The sequence below is a fragment of the Lactuca serriola genome, chromosome 3, assembly GCF_051521515.1.
Source record: "Lactuca serriola cultivar US96UC23 chromosome 3, Lser_US96UC23_V15, whole genome shotgun sequence".
Lineage (NCBI taxonomy): Eukaryota > Viridiplantae > Streptophyta > Magnoliopsida > Asterales > Asteraceae > Lactuca > Lactuca serriola.
Window position 1 is genome coordinate 211,963,936 of NC_136410.1, and position 27,600 is coordinate 211,991,535.

Here is a 27,600-nt window from a genome sequence, read left to right on the forward strand (position 1 = left end):
AAGCAACATGCATATAGAAACCAACAGTGTTGATGGAGGTTCTCAGTATTGTGAGCAGTGGGAGATGAGGATTCCTAGGAAAGTATAGGATACGAATGTTGTTTAGCGTAGGATTGGCTTGCAGTGCTAGTTTGGTGTCTTTGAGGAATCAAGACGGTTCTTGAGGAAGATACAGATAGGTGTGAAAGGTAGTGTTGGGCCCGTACTACTGGAAGCACGTGATCTATACCAGAGACAAAGGCGAATCTAGGGGATTATGAGGAGACCTCTGTATTGTTAATTCCCTCGAGCTTATGTTGATGGTTTTGGGCACTCAAGGAGGAGGTTCTGGTTTTGGGCCAAGCTCAGAACCCATTGATGAGAGGTTGCGTGAGCTTATTACGACCGAGGTTACTTGTGGCATTTTAGATGGTATCCTCATGATGTCTAGTTTCATCGAAGATGGAATTATGGAGCTCATGGATGAGCGGATCAGAGCCTTTCGAGCCGAGATTGTTGCAGGTCAGATAGTGGCAAGGACTCCCTTATTTCGGGAGTTCAAAGATTGTGGAGCTCTTGAGTTCTTTCTGGCTAAGGAACCCATCGCTATTCGATGCTGGATCGTTGACATGGAGAATGCTCAGCGGACGGACTTTTCCCATGAGGGGAAAAGGTAGGGTTTGCATCATGCTTATTTAGGGACCGGGATGGTGACTAGTGGGATGAGGTTGGTCGATCTATGGGGATCATGATTGTTGCAGTCATGACCTGGGAAGAGTTTGTACGAGATTTCAGAGGGAGTTTGCACCGAAGATCGAGGTACAACAGTTGGCGAGGGAGTTTCAGGACCTTCGCCAAACTACTGTGACTGTGACGGAAAACACGGCCAAGTTTTAGGAGAGAGCTCTTTTGGTTCCACAGTACGTTGTAGATGAGGATATGAAGAAGATGAGATATCATGACATGCTGAAGGATGACATCAGGGAGTTTGTGAGCTTCTCAGGGTGCAATACCCTGAATGATATGATTGAAAGGGCCCATAAGCGGGAGATTGAGCTGGAGCTTTGGTCGAAGTGCAAACCGGAGTAAGTGTTGACTGCCATGGGCCAAGATAAGAAGCCCAAGGTTTATAATTTGCATTCTATGGGCCAATAGGGTCGAGGCCACTACAGCAAGTGCGATATCAGCATGTTTGGTTTGTTACCATTGTGGGCAGACTGGTCATATGAGTAAGGATTGCCCTCAGACTGTATTGCTCTATTGTCACTGCAACCGGACGGGCCACATGAAGACATACTGAATTTTCGACCCGCCCATCACCAGATGTAGTTACTGGTATATGTTTTATTTATTTCTTTGTTTTTTCTCATGATTATATATGATATATATGTAACTTCTTGGTCAATGGTTTTACCACACATGTATTGTTTGATTTCGAAGCTACCCGATCCTTTGTATCTCTTGCACTTAGAAATAAATTTCGCGATGCTCCCGAGATTCTGGATTATCCATTGGAGGTTGAGATTGCTAATGATCATTCTGTGAGTGCTTCAAAGGTTTATCGTGGGTGTGCCCTGAACCTGTTCAGCAAGAGGTATTCTATTGTTTGGTGTCGATTCCTCTGCAAGGATCAAAGGTTATCATCAGGATGGACTGGTTGGGTCCCAATGGGGCCATCATTGACTATGAGCACTAGCTAGTGAGAGTTTGAACCCCAGGTGGGGGATAACTGGTTATTCCTGGCGAGGGAGCTTCGCATGGGCCAAATCTTTGTTCAGCTGTGAGGGTCAAGATATATCTGCAATAGGGTTGCACTGGGTTTCTAGCATATGTAGCAGATACTCGAGTTGAGGACACGAAGACGTTGAGTGAGGTGCCTATTATTCGGGATTTCCCCGATGTGTTTCCAAAGGAGTTACCAGGAGTGCCTCCCGAGAGGCAAGTAGAGTTTCAGATTGGTCTGGTTCCTAGAAATGCTCCAATAGCCAAAGCAACCTATCATTTGGCACCACCAGAGATGCAAGAGTTGTCTACATAGCTTCAGGAGCTGCTAGACAAGGGATTTATTCAACCGAGTAGCTCACCATGGGGAGCACCGATCTTTTTTGTGAAGAAGAAGAATGACTCACACAGGATGTGCATTGACTACCGGCAGTTGAATAAGTTAACGGTGAAGAACAGTTACCCACTCCCGAGGATTTCCGACTTATTTGACCAGCTTCAAGGTGCATCTTGGTTTTCCAAGATTGATTTGCGATTAGGGTACCATCAGATAAGGGTTAGGGACAATGATGTGCAGAAGACAACTTTTAGAACTCTTTATGGTCATTATGAGTTTGTGGTGATGTCAATTGGGCTCACTAATGCACCGACAACATTCATGGATCTCATGAACCGGGTTTGCAGGCCGATGTTGGATCGGTCAGTGATAATATTCATAGATGATATCCTGGTCTACTCCACGACTGAGGAGCAGCATGCAGAGAACTTATGACAGGTGTTGGAGACCCTGAGGAAGGAGATGTTTTATGCCAAGTTCTCCAAATGTGAATGCTGGTTGAATGAGGTGCAAGTCTTGGGGCATATCGTCAACCATAAAGGTATATTGATCGACTCAGCCAAGATCGAGGTCATGATACGATAGGAGGTTCCGAGGACCCCATCTGAGATTCGAAGCTTCTTACGTCTCGCATGATATTATCGGAGATTTATCCATGATTTCTCCAAGATCATATGTGACAATCCGAAATTTCCATTCTGTACAAACTATATCACTTCAATAAAAGTTATAGCAGTCACAGTTAATTTTTAGACTTTCTCGTGTAAGTTTGAGTAATTCAGAGTTTACACTTCAGGAAATATCAGGAGAGTGGGTGCACTAGGGTTTTGTGCAACACTGTTATTCCAACACTCTATTATAATAGAGATCATTACAGGAATAAAAATATTTTCTGCCAAAAATATCTCAGGACTATAAATAGAATTCTGAACCAAATTTATTCATTATTCACATTTCCAACTAGAGAAAAGCCATATTCTCTCTCACGGATCTTCGGGTTTTTATCCCATATCGCGAGTACCTCTTTCTAGTAGTGTTAGAATGCTTATTATGTGTTTATAACATGATTTAGAAGGCTAAATCACTAGATCTAGGAGTTTACTCCCCAATGTGTTCTTGGGCGGTAAACTCCCGAAACAAAGCCGAAACCGACCCTTGTGTTATACAACTGCCTTAGACTCATATGTATGTGTGTTAGGGACAAGAAAACAACCATAAATCACCCAAGTTTAGGAGTTCACGACCTAAGAGTTGCTTAGGCCGTAAACTCCCTTTTCAAACTCAAAATGGTGTTTTAAGGCCACTAAAGCTTTAAGACTTTTATCAAGACTAGTTCCCATTTAATCTAAGGCCTTAAGCACATCAAAGAACACAAACAAATGAGAGTTTACGGCCCAAGTGTATCTTAGGCCGTAAACTCCACATAAATGGACGAAAGGGTGTTATTAAGACACCTAAAGCCATATACCTTTACATGGAATTGTTTCCCACTTAATCTAAGGACCAAAGCACATCAAAATCACTTATCAAAGTGAGTTTATGGCCAAGACTTTGTTCTTGGGCCGTAAACATGAAAGGATGGCAGCAAAGTGTGCCTAATGTCTTCATATGCTTGGAATAAAAGCCTAGAACTTATACCACCTATGCTTGAGGCTTGAAAACAAAAAGAACACCATTACAATGGAGTTTACGGCCGTAAACTCCAAGGAAATGGCCTTAGGGCCGTAAACTCCTAAATGGAGTGTTTATATGCCTTAAACCCTTCCAAGAATTTAAGCACCAAGTTGGAATAATTCTAGGAATCATTTGGAACTTCAAAACACACAAAACACCCATGGTTGGGAGTTTAGGGTCGTAAACTCAAGAGTTTACAACCGTAAACTCCATGTGTGTTAGTATATGGGGAGTAAACTCACATATAGGGTCCTTTGGAACCCTAAACACAAGTACCATGTCCCATAATAGCTTAGATGCAATCCTTAGGGCTTAAAACACTTATATAAAGTGTTTATTATGCCTAGGATGTCTTAACTTTATCAATTAGTGCTTTAAGACTAATTGAATGCATATATGTATGATTATATGTTCATTAGGATCGTAGTGTGTGTACAAGTCCTCGCTTGACACCTAGCAATCCTATACCGCCAGTTCATCCCAATCACCAACTACAGGTGAGTTCATACCCCTTAATCAATGTTTTAAATGATTTTAAACATTTTAATGTGGGGGAATACAAGTAGAAAACAGTATGTTATTAAATCAATCTTATGTATTTTGTAACTGTGTTTTCACTCAATAGATTTCACATATTTCAAAAGGTGACACATGAAGTGGTTTTCTATCTTAAAATACCTTGATAACAAAAGTATTAGTTTTGAAATGTTTATTAAAATGACACCAAGTCATTCTAAATTATTGTTCAAAACTCCTAGATATCTTGCAAAATCATTATTCTACCTTATTGGATCAAACTATACTTATGCGCATATGTTCATATATATGTTAGAGATTATAGTTGTCACCCTTCATTTAGTTTCCAATACTCTTGGGTAGCAAGAGTGCATAAACCTACGTAAACAACCAATTACCTTTCAGTTTACTATCATAGGGATAGTTAGAAGATATCAAACATTATTACTACTACAAGGATTCACACAAGATTTAGTTCATTCATGAGTCCATACCAGTACATTACCTGATACATGAGTACATATACATTTGATTACATGATACATGAGTACGTTTACATATACTTACATGATACATGAACACGCTTACATGAACGCATTACATGAGTGCCTTTACGTAGATACACTTAACTGTGTACATTGACATGAATACTTGTATCTCGAATTGCGAGGATGATTTATTAGTACCTTCTGTGTAAATCTTCCTGCATATCCCTAGTACCTCGGGATATCTAGACAGGATCTTATCCCTAGTACCTCGGGATACCTAGATGGGCCTCTATCCCCAGTACCTCGGGATATACGTACGGGACTAATCATTCCGGAACCCATCTGTTAGCAACAGTGGGTGATGAACATCTACGGATGCCTACGGTTATTACTTATACTAGAAGTACCTTTACAGGGACTAACCATTCCTCCGCCCTGCTGCTGCTACAGAGGACAAGTGGACAATCTTCGGATGTTCATTAGGTTATATATGCTATGTTAGCCCTAGTACCTCGGGATAACAGTTACATTCGTCATGTTAGCCCTAGTACCTCGGGATAACACTTACATTAGTAATTTTTCCTGTTTACTTTATTTGGTGAAACTTTCACATAAATGATGAGTTAGACTAAGTATTTTAGTACTAAACAATTGAAGGAAAAACTATCATTTTATCATAACAAAACATTCGGGTCTTGGTAGAAGACTACATTATTATAACAAAACATTCGGGTGTTGGTAGAAGACTACATCATCATAACAAAACATTCGGGTCTTGGTAGAAGACTACATTATCATAACAAAACATTCGGGTCTTGGTAGAAGACTACATTATCATAATAAAACATTCGGGTCTTGGTAGAAGACTACATTATCATAACAAAACATTCGGGTCTTGGTAGAAGACTACATTTCATACTTATAGAAAGCAAGGGATTTCCTAGGGTTTATCATACTTACATCAACATTTTCATTTAACGATTTACATGGCCTTCATAATAGATTTTCACAAACAAGACAATGACACTTAAATACTTATGAATTCACCAGCTTTAAAGCTGATACTCGCTTTCAAAATAACTTGTATTCTCAGGTCATCAGTTAGACAGGTGCGATGGCCAGGTTTTTGAGAAGATGGAGCACAGACAAGACTCGCCTTATTTTGATTATTCATCTTATTGTTGTACAATATGAAATAACACACATTTATTAAAACTCTACTTATAATGCAATGGATGATGTTGTTGCTTGTTTATTATATTACACTGTTGTGATACTGTACATGACGTCCTCCACCCCTGAACGTTTCCGCCGTTCGTGGTTTTGGGGTGTGACAGATTGGTATCAGAGCATTGTTTATAGTGAATTAAGTATATCAACCCATAAAAGATATACTAACTATAAATACATGGGATTAAAACACTCTATCTAAGAGTTTATACTTATAAATAATAAAACATTTAACAAAGTATACGTGCCTGCATTCGTACTAAAATCAGTGTCACAATGACAAGAACAAAAGTATTACGATTGTTGAATATCACAGGTAAGCTCAAGGATGTATGGTCAGCCTTGGGAGTGGCATAGCCTGATCAACTATGCTGTTCCAAAGATTGATTAGCACATGCCCAAGAGTGGTTGTGATATGGCAACAAGTGTAAAAACTTACCAACATTACCACAATGAGAACATTATAATAGAACCTAAGTCTAAAATACTATAGGGGTATTTTGTGTTACTATAAGTACTTTATACTTGAGAACTAAAATGGAATCTTCATTCCTAAGTTGATAATTGCTAAGTGGATACGCTAAAGTTATATGTAACTAGGATGTTATAGACTTAGAATCGGTGAAACTTTTGCTTTACCCCTATTCCTTGTGAATTTGGAGTTGAGGTCACTTATTCGAAGGTCTATCCTGTGTTGATTACATATAACTGGTATGCACTTTACAAATAGCGATGGAACTAATGAAAATTTCCTAAATAATTATCTAGATAGTTCGTCTAATAATTATTTTCTTACCTCAATTCTCGCGTAGATAACATGGCTAGATTCCATCCCCACGACAACCTGTTCCTTCCGAACGCGGTTATTGCTGGATGGTTGGGAGAAGAACCAGTTAATGATCATCCAATCCCTCTGAATGATCACCATGCTGAAGACCTTTCAGACGATGCCATCTCCGAACCCGAGGTTGAGAACCTACCCCAGGCAGCTCCCTTTCCGATTCCTAACCCTCGTCCGGTTTTTCATGGCCCGACGCCTGAGTGGGTGGAATGTTTGGAAACATGGAGCCAAGGACAAGATCAGCCCATGCCATTTAATGGTGACCGAAGCTTCTATGACCTGAGCAATGGGGGCTCAGCAGACAGAATCATGCCAATTCTGATCCGAAGAGTTGCCCGAAACGAAATTCAGGGCAGGACAACTCTACAACGTATCGCAGAAGTTGATACAAATGGAGGAATGCATATACTTCGCACCAGTCGCCTCGAACATGCTCGTGAGAGGTATGAGAGAGACCATGAAACCCTGCTACAAGCACTGGCTGAATCACGAGCCGAAGTCATAGAACTTCGAGTACGCTAGAGAGTGTACGAAAGACACCTACTTGACGGGGAACGCCAACTGGCTGAACTGAGAGTTCACCAGAGTGATGACCGTCGCCAGTAGTGGATGCATTACTTTATATTCCTTGTTAGAAAGGAATCTTGTTCCTGTCTATGCCCGATGTGACATTTTCTATGAAACTATCTTGTACTGTAAGTACTTTAGTTAGGACTTTATGCTGTCAAGAACTATCTTCGCTGGATATGATGTAACACCTTTTTACAAGGTCATTTTCCCAAACCTGTACGTCATGAATACCAAAGATATTGACAGTCGGCTAACTCCTGTGTCATCCTTTATTCAAAGACTCTTATCATACTTTCATTAGAGTCTATCTGAAACATGCTTTAGTCAAGTCATTGGACTATAGCAATTTAACTTCGGAGACATCTTCAAGTCTCTTTTAACGGTTGGATCACATTATACGCCGACCAGCGACATCTCGAATAGAACAACAAACATCTTGAGACCATTGTAAGAACATACTACCATTCTATACTAGGACTACATCATAGGGATGTAGGTCAAACCATCGTGAACATACTTCCATTCCGTACTAGGACTGCATCATAGGGATGTAGGTCGAACTTTAGAGAACATACTTCGATTCTTTGCATGAGCGATCGAACTACGTCTAGTTTCAACCATTTTCACTCACAAATTCACTTCCTTTCAGTAACAGAATCATGGCTCCCAAGAAGAATGATCAGCCCATCAACCGAACACCAACTCTTCAGATTGATGCAACTACCTTTCAAGCTGCAGTCTCGGCTGCCATGTCAGCTTTTCTGACCCACCTGAACACTAACAACGCAAGTGTTAGCGGGTTTGTTAACGACAATTCCAACCTAAGTAACAATCCAGTACCTCAACAAGCAACAAACTACCACGATACCCCAAGTCCTAAGACCAAGAGTATCAAACGAAAGTCTTGGACTAACTCTAAGAACAAGTCACTTCGAAGGGCGAACAGGAAACAACCACCAGTAACAACCTTCACAGCCACGACATCAGCACCTCCAACTACCATCCCCTCTGTTATCCCAGTTAACCATAACCCAGTCAGGCCGTATGCAGGCAAACTCCTAAAATGCATCAAATGCAATTATCACCACAATGGACCTTGTTGGGAGATGCAGTGCTTAAACTGCAACAAAAAGGGACACACCATCCGTTATTGCAATATCCCGATCCCACACATCACTTCAACCACGAATGTCGAAACCTCTCGGATATGCCATCTATGTGGCGTCATAGGACACTTCAAGAGGGACTGTCCATCGAAGAAGGACAACGGCAAATCCGGAGGAGTTTGACCTCAGAATGCAAAGAGGCAGTTAAGGACCCTAATATAGTATAGGTTCCTTCCAAGTCGTCAGTATGCTATATGTTCAAAAACATGTTTAAAACTAGTGCAACTAGGGTCTTATCTTTTGCGGGATCCTGTCGGTATAGGGATGCTCGTGCTGCGTATACTTGTCCTTTGTAGTATATCTGATTCGCAGCAATAGTCTTGTAGCAAATCTAAAGTACTGTAACTCAAATCATGGTTGCACGGTTGTTTTTGTCTGTAAACGTTTTATGCTCAAATCTAATGTCTTTAAGTTTCTTTATGATTCCGACATTATCATACGACTCGATTCAATTCGATCCTCGTAATACCAACTTCATAAGTACATCTCTTTCTCAGTAAACGTCTTTTAGCGAAGCCGTCATATCAGAACACCGAAGTACTCATAACAGGAGTACCTTATAGTTCTTTTCCTTTCCAAAGGAATACCCACATTATCACTCGTGCAGTACGTCAAGTTCAATTTCAGGATTCATACGGTTGATCTATCACTAAAGAATGTATGCATGAGAGTGATATATAATTAATGTTCTACAGGTTTAGAATTGATGATTCCACTTTAATTTCTTTTCCCTCGATGGGATGTGAGATTAAGGAAGAATCAGTTATTCGACTACCTGTTCAGTCTTAATTATATACGACTCGTATACATGAAATTGTGATCTTTGAATCACGTATGAATTCTAATATGAACTTCAGGACGGAGATTGTCCGGGAGTTCGAGTAATTGCATTGGCATAGGAACCAACTTAGAACCCAATATGACTCTTATAACCAGATCGCCTTCAGTCTAAACACCTACGGAAGATACAAGAACAGTCCGGACAACACGACGAACTACTCAACAATAGAATTCGAAGACCAGGCTTCTCACCCTTGAGAGCTCCGGTCTATTCTTACCAGAAGTCGATGGAGTGCATCATATATACCTCGACGACTAGAGACTTCGTTTAGAGTTCCTTTAGAAATCGTTACCTCTGCCTCGCTTAGAAGAGCTAATTGAGCAACCACAGGGAAAGTGTACTTTCAGAAATGGACCTGAGATCTGAATATCACTAGTTCGAGTGTTAGGGAAGGATGTCCTAAAGACTACCCTCCGAACTCGATACGGACACTTCAAGTCCGTAGTGATACCCCTCGGATAGGACCAATACGCCCATAGTATTCCTGAGCTATATGAGTGGAGTACGCCTTTCTTACTGGGATCAGTTTGTCATTTCCCCATATAATGACTACTTATCTACCCTCGTAGTAAGAAAGAACCCATAGAAACATTATCCTCGGAGATACTCTTCACAAAGTTCTCTGAACAAGAGTTTTGGAATTTAGAGGCAAATTTCCTGAGACACACTATTAGTGTTGTGGAAATCCTTGAGTACTCTGTCAAATTATCCAAAACCATTGGAATTTGTCGGCACTGTAGTCACCGACGGAAAATTCGCCAAATTCTAGGTCTTACAGACCTACTATCATAGTCCATTCGAAACTCCCCGCAAACTTCAGGAACCCTTTCGACTTTGACCTAACAAGGGATGGCCCTTGACTGGGAAGTTAAGCGAGAGAAAGAACATTTGGAATTCTTAGTGAGGGACCAAATTCTTTAGGAATCCTCACTCTAAGAATGGCTCAATACGCTTCGTAAAGCGTGGAAAGCTAAATCCAATGTAGTTGGGACCTCCGAGATTCTTACCAGAATCGATCCTGCATCTCACAAACTAGACCTACTCCGCGAACTCAGTAACGTACATTCTACTCTTCGCATCTCGATCGTGAAACTATACATTTACGTTAGGACTCTTGTAAGTTGTCACAACTAGAAATTTTGTGTCCTGTAATCTCTACACTCAAGTAAAATGTAGAATCAAAAACTTAAAGAGCATGTAAGATGCTTACTCTATGACATCTAATTTTCAAACACATACAGCATACAAGTACTACAAATAGTCAACAAACAATTGGAAACCCTAGAAGTTCTTGTTAGGTCCATTTTGGACTAGGACTTCCTTATTGGACTCATTGGGCCAATAAGCCTCCAATTTGACTATCATGGGATTAGAACCTTTAAATGGGCTCTAATTGGACCCACATCCATTTATTTCACCATTTTGGGCCACATTGGGCCTAAAATGAAATAAATTAAAAACTATGAACCATAATTAACCTAATTTAGCCCTAACAAGTCATAAAAATCACCCTTATATTTATTTGGACCAAAAATCGCTCCACATAACCATGAAAATTGGGCTTAAGCATTTAAGGCCCAAACAGTCTCTTCTCCCCCTCCATTCTCGGCCCAAGCCCAAATAAAAGGACGAGTTGACTTCTTGCATGACACATCATCTTTGTATGGAGGATATCTAAGTATTACACTTCAAACATCCATGCATTCTCATCTTTCCATGCAAGCTCATTCTCTCTTCTCTCCTCTCTTCTCCCTCTCGGCCGAAACCAAACAAACACACACACATTTCACTTAAAAATTTTCTCTCAAGAAAGTCTCTCCATTTCTCTCCAAATTTTCGAGATCTAAGAGGTGTTCAAGGGATTTCTTCCATAAAAATCATCATCTAAGGTAAGATATTGCTTAGATCCATAATCTAGCTACTTCTTTTCATCAAGAATCATCTCTTAATCCATTCAAGTTCATGATCTTGCATCTTAGAACCCACTAAGTTCGAGATCCATCCAAGGAACTTGATAGGGCCGAAAATAGCACCAAACTTCCACAAATCTTCTTCAAAACCGAGACCACACCCAAGGTGAGCTTCATACCCCCTTATTTTCGGTTTTTATAAGTTTTATGGGGGGGGGGGGGGAATACAAGCAAATGTGTAGATCTATGTGTATTTGTATGCCTTGTGTGATTTCTATGCTTAAAGTTGTGTTTTTGTGTGATTATGATGTTGGATCTAGTCAAAAACCCTTAAAAATCGAGATATACTTTGTGTTACATGATACTTGCATAAATTATATTACTACATACAAATTATTTCAAGAAAAATAGCCAAGTTGTTTAATAACATCTTCTTTGGGCTAAAACTCATTTTTTGGACTCAAAATGTTAAAAATATAAAGTTAAAGGGCCCAAAATGACCAAACACAAATTCTGATGGGTAAAATGAGTCAAAATAGTTTCAATAATGTATTTTCTGAAAATACACTCTTTTGAGGGATTAAAAATATAAATTTCAAGCATAATGGGCTAAAAGTGACATTTTCGGCCCAATAAGGCCCCATATGCGAAAATTTCCAATTTGAGGGGCTGAAACTGTGTTTTTCTGTAAAATAGTGGACTACTAGAGTTCCAAGTCCATTTCAAAGGTTAAAAATGCTTTTCATAATTAAAAAGGACCAAAGTTGCAAAAATTTTCCAATTTGGGCCAAAAATGTAAAAACTGCGAAAAAGGGAGGTTACAGCCGAGAAAACTGCATTTTGAGGGACTAAAACTGTTTTCAAATAAAAATGTGCTGAAAAATATCAATTACAACAAGTTTTGATATTAAAATGCTAAGACAAATGGTTTAAGGACTAACTCGGAAATTAATTTGTTCAAAGGGTTGAAACGGTAAATTTACAAAAGAAAGGGGCTGTAAACAGAAAAATTTCAATGTTTAAATCAGTACATCCGTTGCGATAAAATACTGACACTGTGACTACCGACAAATCACAATACACAACAACACCAAAAATCGTTATCAAACAAATTGATTCAGTCTCGAATCAATAAAGAATCCGAAATTACTAACACGACGAAACTTCAATACACACGTGGAAAATCTGGGAATTCAATACACACGTGAGAATACACCAGACGTCGATACACCGTCCTTGGGCCCAAAAGCTTCAAATCATGCTTGTTGGGCCTAGCTAGCCCAATGACATGATCTTTAGGCCCGAAGGAAACTCGCTTACATGTAGTTGGGTCTTATATGACCTAATTTCGTGTAAAAGGACTTTTACAGGCTTTGTGCTATTGGGCCCGAAGGGCCTTCTGGTGCTGCTAGTAAAGTCGAGAATTCACCAATGCGAGTCGGGCTAAGGGCCCTTCGCATTCACGATAGCCTTGAACGACGTAGGGAAATACCGGGGTTTCGCACCCTCTTTTTCCCCTCGGTTGTGGGGCTACATGAGTCCGGGTGGTTGGGTTAAGTGAATAGTGCGAGCGACGCCTAAGGGATCGTTTGTACGGTTGTCAACTGGTCGTTTTCATTAATGTACGTTTACAACAATTCACAATGCGCAATTAATCCAACGTCTCCGGAGCTCAACGAATACACCTGTCGCAATGAATTAACAACCCCTAAACTAATTAAAGCAAAGTGATAGGAAAACGTCGGGTTTTCCTAGGGTTTTCAATTAATACACCTACGAACTACATACCGAGTTTTACAAATTGTACTCTTACATTTATAGAAACAAACAAGCATACTTACGGATCTTCACACCTTTTATACTATACTATTTTCAGAAAATATCGGATTTTCTGGTGGTTTTCAAAACAATACAAAACATTGGATTTCAAACATTACTTATGAACTCACCAACATTTCATATGTTGACGTTTTTCAAAATACTTGTATTCTCAGGTAACAGATAAAGTGAAGGAAGAATTGTACTCTATGACGTTTTGCTGTTGTTTAATTAGTATCGAACAATTTACTTTTGGGCATGTAACATTATGGAACAATGTAATGAACGTAAACACTATCAGTTGTAATATTCCAATGCTTGGTGATGAATGATGTTATGTTTCATGTATATTCATTGTGATGGTATTTAATTGAGTCACAACAGCCCCCGGACGTTTCCACCATCTGGTTTGGGGGTGTGACATAAGTCCACTCGTCAAGATCCTTGCCTTCCTATTAAAACCGTAGTGACCCTCGACCGAGAGGTCAAGCGGACGAAGCAACGCCGTCGCCAGTTAGTGAAGGTTCGTTGGAATGCCAACCTAGAACCCGATTTCACTTAGGAGCGCTAGAACCAACCGATTTGGAAGATTTTCTTCCTAACGACTCGATCATTCGTACATACTTCCTTGCCTAAATTCTAATTTCGGGACGAAATTCCCTTTAACAGGGGGATGATGTGACAATCCGAAATTTCCATTCTGCACAAACTATATCACTTCAATAAAAGTTATAGCAGTCACAGTTAATTTTTAGACTTTCTCGTGTAAGTTTGAGTAATTCAGGGTTTACACTTCAGGAAATATCAGGAGAGTGGGTGCACTAGGGTTTTGTGCAACACTGTTATTCCAACACTCTATTATATTAGAGATCATTATAGGAATAAAAATATTTTCTGCCAAAAATATCTCAGGACTATAAATAGAATTCTGAACCAAATTCATTCATTATTCACATTTCCAACTAGAGAAAAGCCATATTCTCTCTCACGGATCTTCGGGTTTTTATCCCATATCGCGAGTACCTCTTTCTAGTAGTGTTAGAATGCTTATTATGTGTTTATAACATGATTTAGAAGGCTAAATCACTAGATCTAGGAGTTTACTCCCCAATGTGTTCTTGGGCGGTAAACTCCCGAAACAAAGCCGAAACCGACCCTTGTGTTATACAACTGCCTTAGACTCATATGTATGTGTGTTAGGGAAAAGAAAACAACCATAAATCACCCATGTTTGGGAGTTCACGGCCCAAGAGTTGGTTAGGCCGTAAACTCCCTTTTCAAACTCAAAATGGTGTTTTAAGGCCACTAAAGCTTTAAGACTTTTATCAAGACTAGTTCCCATTTAATCTAAGGCCTTAAGCACATCAAAGAACACAAACAAATGAGAGTTTACGGCCCAAGTGTATCTTAGGCCGTAAACTCCATAGAAATGGACCAAAGGGTGTTATTAAGACACCTAAAGCCCTAGACCTTTACATGGAATTGTTTCCCACTTAATCTAAGGACCAAAGCACATCAAAATCACTTATCAAAGTGAGTTTACGGCCAAGACTTTGTTCTTGGGCTGTAAACATGAAAGGATGGCACCAAAGTGTACCTAATGTCTTCATATGCTTGGAATAAAAGCCTAGAACTTATACCAACTATGCTTGAGGCTTGAAAACAAAAAAGAACACCATTCCAATGGAGTTTACGGCTGTAAACTCCAAAGGAAATGGCCTTAGGGCCGTAAACTCCTAAATGAAGTGTTTATATGCCTTAAACCCTTCCAAGAATTTAACCACCAAGTTGGAATAATTCTAGGAATCATTTGGAACTTCAAAACACACAAAACACCCATGGTTGGGAGTTTACGGCCATAAAATCAAGAGTTTACAACCGTAAACTCCATGTGTGTTAGTATATGGGGAGTAAACTCACATATAGGGTCCTTTGGAACCCTAAACACAAGTACCTTGTCCCACAATAGCTTAGATGCAATCCTTAGGGATTAAAACACTTATATAAAGTGTTTATTATGCCTAGGATGTCTTAACTTTATCAATTAGTGCTTTAAGACTAATTGAATGCATATATGTGTGATTATATGTTCATTAGGACCGTAGTGTGTGTACAAGTCCTCGCTTGACACCTAGCAATCCTATACCGTCAGTTCATCCCAATCACCAACTACAGGTGAGTTCATACCCCTTAACCATTGTTTTAAATGATTTGAAACATTTTAATGGGGGGGGGGGGGGAATACAAGAAGAAAATAGTATGTTATTAAATCAATCTTATGTATTTTGTAACTGTGTTTTCACTCAGTAGATTTCACATATTTCAAAAGGTGACACATGAAGTGGTTTTCTATCTTAAAATACCTTGATAACAAAAGTATTAGTTTTGAAATGTTTATTAAAATGACAACAAGTCATTCTAAATTATTGTTCAAAACTCCTAGATATCTTGCAAAACCATTATTCTACCTTATTGGATCAAACTATACTTATGCGCATATGTTCATATATATGTTAGAGATTATAGTTTTCACCCTTCATTTAGTTTCCAATACTCTTTGGTAGCAAGAGTGCATAAACCTACGTAAACAACCAATTACCTTTTAGTTTACTATCATAGGGATAGTTAGAAGATATCAAACATTATTACTACTACAAGGAATCACACAAGAGTCAGTTCATTCATGAGTCCATACCAGTACATTACCTGATACATGATTACATATACATTTGATTACATGATACATGAGTACGTTTACATATACTTACATGATACATGAACACTCTTACATGAACGCATTACATGAGTACCTTTACGTAGATACACTTAACTGTGTACATTGACATGAATACTTGTATCTCGAATTGCGAGGATGATTTATTAGTACCTTCTGTGTAAATCTTCCTGCATATCCCTAGTACCTCGGGATATCTAGACAGGACCCTATCCCTAGTACCTCGGGATACCTAGATGGGCCTCTATCCCCAGTACCTCGGGATATACGTACGGGACTAACCATTTCGGAACCCATCTGTTAGCAACAGTGGTGATGAACATCTACGGATGCCTACGGTTATTACTTATACTAGGAGTACCTTTACAGGGACTAACCATTCCTCCGCCCTGCTGTTGCTACAGAGGACAAGTGGACAATCTTCGGATGTTCATTAGGTTATATATGTTATGTTAGCCATAGTACCTTGAGATAACATTTACATTCGTCGTGTTAGCCCTAGTACCTCGGGATAACACTTACATTAGTAATTTTTCCTGTTTACTTTATTTGGTGAAACTTTCACATAAATGATGAGTTAGACTAAGTATTTTAGTACTAAAAAATTGAAGGAAAAACTATCATTTTATCATAAGAAAACATTCGGGTCTTGGTAGAAGACTACATTATCATAACAAAACATTCGAGTCTTGGTAGAAGACTACATTATCATAACAAAACATTCGGGTCTTGGTAGAAGACTACATTATCATAACAAAACATTCGGGTCTTGGTAGAAGACTACATTATCATAACAAAACATTCGGGTCTTGGTAGAAGACTACATTATCATAACAAAACATTCGAGTCTTGGTAGAAGACTACATTATCATAATAAAACATTCGGGTCTTGGTAGAAGACTACATTATCATAACAAAACAATCGGGTCTTGGTAGAAGACTACATTTCATACTTATAGAAAGCAAGGGATTTCCTAGGGTTTATCATACTTACATCAACATTTTCATTTAACGATTTACATGGCCTTCATAATAGATTTTCACAAACAAGAAAATGACACTTAAATACTTATTAATTCACCAGCTTTAAAGTTGATACTCACTTTCAAAATAACTTGTATTCTCAGCTGATCAGTTAGACAGGTGTGATGGCAAGGTTTTTGAGGAGATGGAGCATAGACAAGACTCGCCTTATTTTGATTATTCATCTTATTGATGTACATTATGAAATAACACACATGTATTAAAACTCTACTTATAATGCAATGGATGATGTTGTTGCTTGTTTATTATATTACACTGTTGTGATATTGTACATGACGTCCTCCACCCCTGAACGTTTCCGCCGTTCGTGGTTTTGGGGTGTGATAGTTAGTTTTGTTTACTTCTTTTTATAGTTTATTTTAGCATATTTCATTCATAATTTAGATAATTTCCATGCATATTTTCCATTTTGTTATTTTATGACTATTTCGGGTACTTTCGAATCTTGTGAGCATAATTGCAGGTTTTCGGGTCTAGCGGAGCGGGAGTGTTCGGGACGTATGGGAAGCGATGAGATTTGATAGGCAAAAATGATGTTAGGCTTGGTGATTGTGGAGATGATGCATGGAGCGAGCTTGATGGTTATTTGAAGGTTTGGAGAGAAATAAACTTTAAATTTGCAAAACGCGGGAGTTTATTCGAGCGTGCGTAGATTATTAACCGGGCGAGTTTGGAGGATTTGAAGAGGCCAAATTGGGCTTAAAATGAATAAAAACTTGAAGAAAATGGGCTAGGAGGTGATTGGATTCGATCTGGGCTAGTGGGACATGCTTTGGAGGCCCAAAATCTCAAAGAAGCCCATGTTAGGCACCACCCGCGCAACCCACCCACGCAGCAGCACGCGGGTCGCGCAACCTCCTGCAGGGGCAATTTCGGAAATCCATTTGGAAGGCTATTTGAGGAAGGTTGGTGCCCATCTTTTGGAGACTCTTGGACATCCGATTTTTGGAGATTCTCTCTGGAGTTTTGAAGACTTTTGAAGGCCAAGAACACTTGAAGAACATCATATTTTTACCTCTTGATTCTTGCTTAATGTTTGGTACAATTTTCTCTAACTTTGTTTCTTTGGGTTTAGCCATGCTTGGCTAAACTAATCTTGGTTGACTTTTGGTTAATCCTTTGAACTTTTGTTGAATGTTGAAGAATCCATGAACATGTTCTTAAATCTTTATGGGAATGTTTTGTGTTTTAACATCTTATCACTACTTGTATGTTTTAGTTCATAAGTTTAAATGTGTTTGTTGTGATTAGTTGGCTAATTTCTTGATTAAGTAAAGAATCCTCAAATTAGCAAGCAACAAATGATTTTTGTGTTGTTTTTGCTTCACACAATCATAAAAACATTTCCTCCAACATGGTGGTAAAAGCATTTGACCCCTCTTGGATTTGGTGACTTTTTGGTTCTTAATGCTAGTTGACTTTCACTAATTACATGCTATTTGGAATTAGTGACTTTGACTAAGGAAATTGTTATGAGCTTCTCTAGCCATTTCAACAATTAAGAAAAGTCTAGGTAATCTCAAGCTCCTTGGATTACTATAGCCAAATTAAGGATTTAAATCAAAGTATTGCACCATTGGATTCTAATGATATGTTCATCAAAAGTCAAAGTGAGGAAACTTTAAGTCAACCATCTCTCCCTTATTGATTTTACATCAAACTCTTATTTTTGTTGCATTTGTCTATTTAAATCATAGTTAATCCTAGTTTGTTTCAAGTATTTCAAAACACCAAAACCCCCCATTTTATTTTTATTGTCATTTTACAAGTATTTTTACAAAGAGATTTTTCATAGAGTTATAAATTGAACCAATCTCCGTGGATTCGATCCCTTTACCACTATACACTATTTTAGTGTGTAATATTTAGGGTTATTATATTTGTTGGCCTCGACAACCACCAAATTTTTGGCGCCGTTGCCGGGATTGGTTTATTTTTAATCAATTTGTTTCTCTATGCCCAGATGTCAGCATACAGGTGACTTGATTTACAACCCCGAAATCGAAAAAGAAGCAAGGCGTTTGGCTAAGGAAAAACGAGTTGAACGTGGTCAAACTTCTAACCCCCACGGGGACCCGGAGGTTGAAACCGCTTCATTAAGTGATATAGAACCCGATTCTAGTCCCGACCCTCGCCAAGAAATTCCCGAAACACCACCCCTACAACAAAATCCACCCATTATTGAACCAATTGTAATGGCGGACGGAGGAGAAGTTCCCGAGAGAACCTTGAGGCAAATGATGGAGACCGATGTTACACAAACTCCAACCGGTATCAATTACCCGGTTTTGGAAGGAGGTTCGGAATTGAAGTCAAGTTTAGTCCACCACCTACCAACTTTTCATGGATTGGAGAACGAAGACCCTCATAAGCATTTGAAGATGTTCCACATTATTTGCACTAGCATGAAGCCACAAGGGTCAACCGATGACCAAATCAAGCTAAGGGCATTCCCCTTTTCATTGGCCGATAGAGCAAAAGATTGGTTATTCTATCTTCCACCGGGGTCGATCAACTCATGGACCGACATGGCAAGAGCTTTCCTTGATAAGTTCTATCCCGCCTCAAGAGTCTCAAGTCTTCGAAATGAGATTTGTGGAATCCGCCAAGGTCAAAATGAGACTTTCCATGATTATTGGGAGAGGTTCAACAACTTGTGCTATAGTTGCCCACAACACCAAATTCCGGAACAACTCCTCATTCAACACTTCTACGAGGGATTGTTGCCAATGGAGAGAAGACTAGTTGATGCCTCAAGTGGTGGAGATGTCTTTAGTAAAACCCCACAACAAACAAGACAACTTTTCAACACCATAGCCGCGAATTCACAACATTTTGGCCCTCGCCAAGATATGAAAAGAGACACACAACACAAAGTCAATGAAGTGGGAACATCAAATCTCGAGTCTCAAATCAAAGATCTAACCTCCGTTGTCCAAAAGCTAGCCATGGGACAAACTCCACAAGTGATGGTTTGTGGAATATGTGCAACAATGGGACATCCTACGGATATGTGTCCCATCCTTCAAGAAGATGCGGAGCATGTGAATGCCACGGGAGAGTTCCAAAACTACCACAACAAACCATCCGGTTACCAAAATGCATATAATTCAAGTTGGAAGCCAAATCCCAACATGAGCTACAACCCAAGACCATTGCCTCAAAATGCATTGGTTAGACCATCCTATCCACCACCACAACCTCATTACCAACATCAACAACCACACTATCAACCCAAACCACACCCTCCACATCATCATCAACAACCTCCTCAATCCCAACCAAGTAGCTCCGGAATGTCTCTTGAAGACATTGTCAAATCTCTAGCCACTAGTACCCAACAATTCCAAAAAGAAACAAGGACTAGTATCTCCAACCTTGAAGCACAAATGGGAGATATGGTTACATCCATAAGCAAGTTGGAATCCCGTGGTAAACTCCCTTCTCAAACCGAAAAGAACCCAAATGTCAATGTGGTGACATTGAGAAGTGGCAAACAAGTCGGAGAAAGTAGTTCAAAGAAGAAGCCGAGGGAAGAAGAGGAAGAGATAGAAGTTATTCCCGTTGAAGTACCTATAATCAAGAATGATGCACAAGCCGGAGTTCCAAAGAAGACTGCCCCTCTAGTACCACCAATAGCCACTCAACCACCGTTCCCCTCCCGACTTGCAACTTCAAAGAAGAATATGGAGGAGAAAGAGATTTTGGACACCTTTCGAAAGGTGGAAGTAAACATCCCTCTACTTGACGCAATCAAGCAAATCCCGAGATATGCAAAGTTCTTGAAAGAACTTTGTACCAACAAGAGGAAGTTGAAGGGAAATGAGAAAATTTTGATGAATGAAAACGCATCCGCGGTTTTATAAAGGAAACTTCCACCCAAATGCAAAGATCCCGGAATTTTCACGGTTCCTTGCAAGATTGGAGATGTCACTTTTAGTAGTGCTATGCTTGATCTTGGTGCTTCTATCAATGTCATGCCCTATTCGGTGTATGAATCATTAAATGTCGGACCCTTAAGTGAAACCGGTGTCATAATCTCTCTTGCGGATAAATCAAGTGTCTTTCCTAGAGGTGTTTTAGAAGATGTCCTAGTGCAAGTGAACCAATTAGTCTTCCCGGCGGATTTCTATGTGATTGATCTAGATGAGCAAGTGTCCTCCAAATCGGCTCTAATCTTGCTTGGGAGACCGTTTTTGAAGACGGCTAGGACAAAGATCGATGTGTATGCGGGAAGTTTGACAATGGAGTTTGATGGCGAAACAATAAGTTTTAATATTTATGATGCCATGAGATATCCTAGTGATGTCTCATCTTTTTACTTTGTTGATGTTGTTGAGCCAATTACTCAAGAATTGTTTGAGTTGTCTAACGGTGATATGTTGGAGATGATCTTGAGCAAAGGATTCGATTGTGGGAAGCTATCCGAACAATTAAAGCTTTATTCTTTGGATTCGGAAGTTGAGAAGTTGGTAAATAAAATGGAGATGAAAAAATTCACAAGATTAGATGTCAAGCAAATTGAATTGCCCCCGACTCACACAAAATTGCCTCCATCCCTTGTTCAACCACCCGAATTGGAATTGAAGGTCTTACCTCAACATTTGAAGTATGCCTACTTGGGAAAGAATGAAACCCTTCCGGTTATCATTTCAACTCATTTAACCGAATTTGAAGAAGAGCAACTCCTCAAGGTGTTGAAGGAGCATAAAGAAGCCATGGGTTGGACGATTGCGGATATCAAGGGTTTGAGCCCCTCCACTTGTATGCACAAGATCTTAATGGAGGATGAATGCAAGCCAAGCAGAGACGCGCAAAGAAGGTTAAATCCGCCAATGATGGAAGTTGTGAAGAAAGAGATATTAAAGCTTCTTGATGCGGGGATGATCTATCCAATCTCGGATAGCAAGTGGGTGAGCCCGGTGCAAGTCGTTCCAAAGAAGACGGGAATCACGGTGGTCGAGAACAACAAAGGTATGATGGTCCCCACTCGTGTGCAAAACGGGTGGAGAGTATGTATTGACTACCACAAACTCAATGCAAGCACAAGAAAAGATCATTTCCCATTGCCTTTCATTGACCAAATGTTAGAAAGGTTGGCCGGGAAATTTCATTATTGTTGTCTCGACGGGTATTCCGGTTTTCACCAAATCCTGGTGGCACCGGAAGACCAAGAAAAGACGACATTTACATGTCCATTTGGTACTTTTGCCTACCGGAGAATGCCATTTGGATTGTGTAACGCCCCGGCCACTTTCCAACGTTGTATGGTTAGTATCTTTTCGGAATACGTTGAAAACATAATTGAAGTTTTTATGGATGATTTCACGGTATATGGCAACTCCTTTCAAGAATGTTTGACTAACCTCACAAAAATTTTAAAAAGATGCATCGAAACAAACTTGGTTTTGAATTTTGAGAAATGTCATTTCATGGTGAGTCAAGGTCTCTTTTTGGGTCACATTGTGTCTAGAAAAGGAATTGAGGTAAATAAGGCCAAAATTGATGTTATTCAAAGCTTACCTTACCCAACTTGTATTCGGGAAGTTCGTTCTTTTTTGGGCCATGCAGGTTTCTACCGAAGGTCCATCAAGGATTTTTCAAAGATAACAAGACCAATGTGCCAACTCTTGCAAAAGGAGGTCGATTTCGAGTTCAATGAGGCATGCAAAGAAGCTTTTGACAAGCTCAAAGAGTTGCTTACATCCGCTCCCATCATGCAAGCACCAAATTGGGATCTCCCCTTTGAGATCATGTGTGATGCAAGCAAGTATGCGATAGGCGCCGTTTTGGGTCAAAAGAATGGGAGGGCCTCCCACGTGATCTATTATGCATCAAGGACACTAGACAATGCTCAAAGTAACTACTCTACCACGGAGAAGGAGCTATTGGCCATAGTGTTCGCCTTGGAGAAATTTAGACAATACCTACTTGGTACCAAGGTCATAGTGTATTCGGATCACGCAGCACTTAAGTACTTGATGACGAAGAAAGATGCAAAGCCGAGACTCATCCGGTGGATCCTACTGTTACAAGAATTTGACTTGGAAATCCGAGACAAGAGTGGATGCGAGAACCTCGTTGCCGATCATCTAAGCCGGATCACTTCAAATGAAACTCCTCTCCCATTGCGGGACGAGTTTCCGGATGAGCATCTCTTTTCCCTTACTCAATCTATTCCTTGGTATGCCGATATCGTTAACTTTTTGGTCACAAAAAGGTATCCCGACACATTCACACGTGCTCAAAAAGACAAGTTGAAAAGTGATGCAAAATACTATGTGTGGGATGAACCTTATTTGTGGAAACATTGTCCCGATCAAATCATTAGGCGATGTGTACCCCCACAAGAGCACCAATCCATTTTGCAATTTTGTCATGAATTTGCTTGTGGGGGACACTTCTGACCTAGCCGGACTTTGAGAAAGGTCCTTGAGTGTGGATTATTTTGGCCAACCATGTCACGCGATTGTTATATGTTTTGCAAAAGTTGTGAGCGGTGCCAAAGGACGGGAAACATTTCGCAAAAGAACCAAATGCCCCAAAATCCAATCCTTGTTTGTGAAATTTTTGACGTATGGGGGATTGATTTCATGGGCCCATTTCCCGTCTCATTTGGCAACGTTTATATTTTACTCGCGGTTGACTATGTTTCTAAATGGGTTGAAGCCAAAGCCACAAGATCGGACGATGCCAAAACGGTTATCGAGTTTTTAAAGTCTAATGTTTTTGCGAAATTTGGTGTGCCTAGGGCTTTGATTAGTGATAGAGGGACGCACTTTTGCAACAAAATGATGGAGGCTCTATTGAAGAAGTATCACGTGACTCATCGTGTCTCTACTGCCTATCACCCTCAAACGAATGGTCAAGCGGAGGTCTCGAATCGTGAAGTGAAGTCTATTCTAGAGAAAACGGTGAACCCGACAAGGAAGGGTTGGAGTTTGAGACTTGACGATGCCTTATGGGCATATCGGACCGCTTATAAGACCCCGATTGGAATGTCGCCCTTCAGATTGGTTTTTGGAAAATCTTGTCATCTTCCCGTCGAGTTAGAGCACCGAGCATTTTGGGCGGTCAAGAAATGCAACTTTGACATAGACGAGGCGGGAAGGCATAGGAAACTTCAACTCCAAGAGCTAGAAGAATTGAGAAACGAATCCTATGAAAACGCAAGGATTTATAAGGAGAAAACGAAGCTCTTCCACGACAAGTCCATCACCCGGAAGAATTTTGAACCGGGACATAGGGTCTTACTTTACCATTCACGGTTGAAGTTATTCCCAGGCAAGTTAAGATCAAGGTGGATTGGCCCATTTGTTGTAATAAAGACTTTTGACCATGGAGCGGTCGAAATCCAAAGTGAAGAAACGGGACAAATTTTCAAAGTCAATGGGCACCGATTAAAGCCATTCTATGAAGGTTTTAATGCAAGTGTTATGGAAATCATCCACTTGGATGTCCCGGTGTGTTGAACCAAGCTAGAAGGACGTCTCGCCTAAGACGTTAAAGAGGGGCATTTTTGGAAAGCTTTATGCTTTCATGTTTCTACGTTCGAATAAAGAAGTTTTGAAAATGTTTTGATGCAAATTTTGAAGTCATTTTGAAGAAGCCAAGAGTTTCTAGGTGTTTGGGGCCTTCCGAATCAAGAACTAGTGAAGAAAACGAGAAAAAAAAATCGCAAACTGGGACCAGAACCATGCCGACCTGCGCACGGGTGCGCGGCTGGTGTGCGCGGCCGACCTTTAACTTGCGACATAAAAATGGGAACTAACTGCATAGGTTGCGCGACCCGCATGCCCCCTCTGCGCGACCCGCATGCTGCTTGACGCCCAGCCATTATTTTGTTGACCAACTTTGACTTTCGTTGACCAACGTTGACCGGGTGTTGACCACACTTGAATATGGATTGAAAACCTCCAGCAACTCTTCTTCTTCATTTCATTCTCTCAAACCCCCACCATTCTCTCTTAAACTCTCAAGAACGCATAAACCCACTTTTCACTAAAAATCGATTTCCCGGAGTTCCACCGGTCGGAATCCGACGAGACCACCACCATTCTTCATCATTTTCCGTGCTCTACAAACCCCACCCGAAATTTACTCCGATCCATTGCCGGGTTTAGGGGCGCCACCACCACCCAACTCGCCGCTTTCCGGCCATTTTCCGGCCAACTCCGACCACCTTTCGCAATTCCGACACCACCAAAGTGTTTCTTTTTCCAAGCTCTTTACATCTAACCGAACAAAACCTCAAAATCTCATCAAAAATTTTCCCGGAATTTTTGAGCCACCACGAGCCGCCGTCGGATTTTTCACACAAATAAAATTACAAGTCTTGCATTTTGGCACCCACGAATAACCAAAGCTTGGGGTGCACGGTAGCGGATTCCGGGTTCAAGTTCAATTTTGGGATAATTCGGGTATTTTCTTTCCTTGGTTTTTATTACATTGCATTGTTTCAATTTGATAATTGCATCCAATTATGCTTTGGAAATTGCCTAGGATCGTTAGTTGTTGCCCGGTTTATTTGAAAACATTGATTCGAGAATGGTTGAGATTGGTTGATTTGCTTGGAAATTTGTTCAAAAATTGTTTAAACTTTGGTTGGGATTTTCTCATTTTGTCTCATAATGCTGCCGAATTTTTGTTGGAATTGTCAAATTAACCGAGTGGTGTTGTTGAAACCATTTTAAATTGTCAAAAGTTGGGTGTCATTATTTCTTGGAATTTTTTTGTTCGGTTTAAAGATAGTTGCATTGATTTGAGAGTGGTGAGGTGAGGGATTACGTTGGTGAAGTTGTTTTCGATATTGTAGGTTTTGAAAATGGGCAAAACCGCGGCTCGGACACGCACCCATGGATCATCGATCGATCCTAACCCGCAAAAGGATGTCGCTGGTCCATCACGCAAAACAGCCGGTAAACGAAAAAAAAAGAGGAGAAGAGGGAAGCGATCCTTCCCTTACAAATGCTGAAATCAAAACCTATCGCTCCAACCTTCGGGGTCGCACAATCCGGCCGACAAAATTCTACCATAAAAAGTCCATGAAAAAGCTTGGGGTGCATGATGGTGTATACAATTTGTTCCTACAACTGGGTTGGCGTGGTTTTCTTCGACTTTGTGACAGAACTTACGAGGAACCCACAATGGAATTTCTTAGCACATATGCACGAGATGATGAAACGAAAGTCCTCACATTCTAGTTGAAAGGGGAGCATCATAGGCTCACATACGAAGAGCTTGATTCCATCATGGGTATAGACGATCCATTTCGCATCAGCTCCCAAAATCAAGAGTACCAAGATTTTTTGCGTTACCCGGATGCAAACTTTTGGATGCAAATTTCCGGTCTCACAACCTTTAACCCAAGCCGACAGCGAGCCAAGCACATCGTTCACCCCTGCTGGCGAATTGCTCACCGAGTTCTCACGACAAGTATCTTCGGGCGCCTCGAGCCCGGTCAAATCAACAGATGTGAGCTATTTTTCCTCCGAAGCATGAGGCGTGCACTCCCCCTCAGTTTTTCAGGCTTCTTTTTAGACAAATGCGACTCCATTCGCCAGCGTTCCTCGGGGGAAATTTTCATTGGGGGACTTATCACGATCATAGGTCGAGCCGTCGGCCTAGACTTCCCGGCTCCCGAGTGCATACCTGTCGACACCCCACCGAACTTCCTACTAGATTGTGATGCTCTCATCTGGATGGAGATGTTGCTCGATCGGGGAACACGCACGTATAATTGGTTAGACTCTGACAAAGCCCCGGTTTACATCCTGCCAAGTTGGATCGGTTCTTCATTCGATATAGACGACCCCGACACTTGGCTTCCTCCACATCAGTTGACCCAAGCAGGTGTATTCCCAGAATTCGATGATGATGAGGGTGACGACGCAGATGAACAAGAGGAAGAAGATGAAGAAGAGGACGATGAGATGCCCAAAGCTGAGGACCATTTTGACCAGCCTTCGATGCAGCAGCCGATGTTTCAGCATGATCAATTCCAGGCCCCTCCACAATGTTTTGACCAGCCGCTTCAGCAGGGGGGACACGAAGTCCCACCATATTTCCCCCCTACGTTCTTTGACCAATTTGCCACAATGTTCTCCACGGTGCAGCACATCGACGCCCAAACGCAAGAGAATACGAGAACCATCCAAGATGTGGCAAGCCGTGTTGATCGATTGGAGCAGTCCTTTCCTCACACTTCCCGCCTGGTCTAGGATATGTGGGACTACCACTATCACCACGGGCATTTCCCGCCGCCCGGCCCCCCGATTTAGGTCCTTTCCGCCCTTTCCTTAAGCATTGAGGACAATGCTTGTTCTTAAGCTTGGGGTGGGGCATATCCCTTATCTTTTATTTTATTTTATTTTTTTCATGCATTTTAACTAGGTTGCATAACATTTTAGTTTTAAGCTAATTTTCATTCATTTTTTTTATTTATATAAAATTCCAAAAAGATTTTATTTTCTTCTTTTTCACCTTTTATATTTTTGCATAACATTTAGCTTAGGCATTAACATTCATGCATTTTTGTTGTCTGTTTATTCTCACCCCCTGGATGCCATGGAATAGGTTCACAGTTATTGTATCATTATTGGTCCAGGATCTTGTTGTTATCTCACCCATCGAACGGGGACCATTAGCTGCAGTTTGGGATCTCATACTTGGGATCAGATGATGGTAGCTTAAAGGGGTAAGTGATCATGGACAGGTAGTTTTCATGAAGA

At 40.5% G+C, this 27,600-nt stretch overlaps 1 protein-coding gene across 1 annotated transcript; it reads left to right on the forward strand.

The window, feature by feature from the left end:
• The first annotated feature begins 299 nt into the window (after window positions 1-299).
• LOC145096011 (uncharacterized) lies at window positions 300-24,342 on the forward strand. Its single transcript, XM_079033797.1, has 5 exons — window positions 300-652; window positions 18,834-19,141; window positions 20,468-20,718; window positions 21,658-23,221; window positions 23,726-24,342. The coding sequence occupies exons 1-5, from the start codon at window positions 300-302 to the stop codon at window positions 24,340-24,342; spliced, it is 3,093 nt and encodes a 1,030-aa protein (XP_078889923.1).
• The last annotated feature ends 3,258 nt before the right edge of the window (window positions 24,343-27,600 follow it).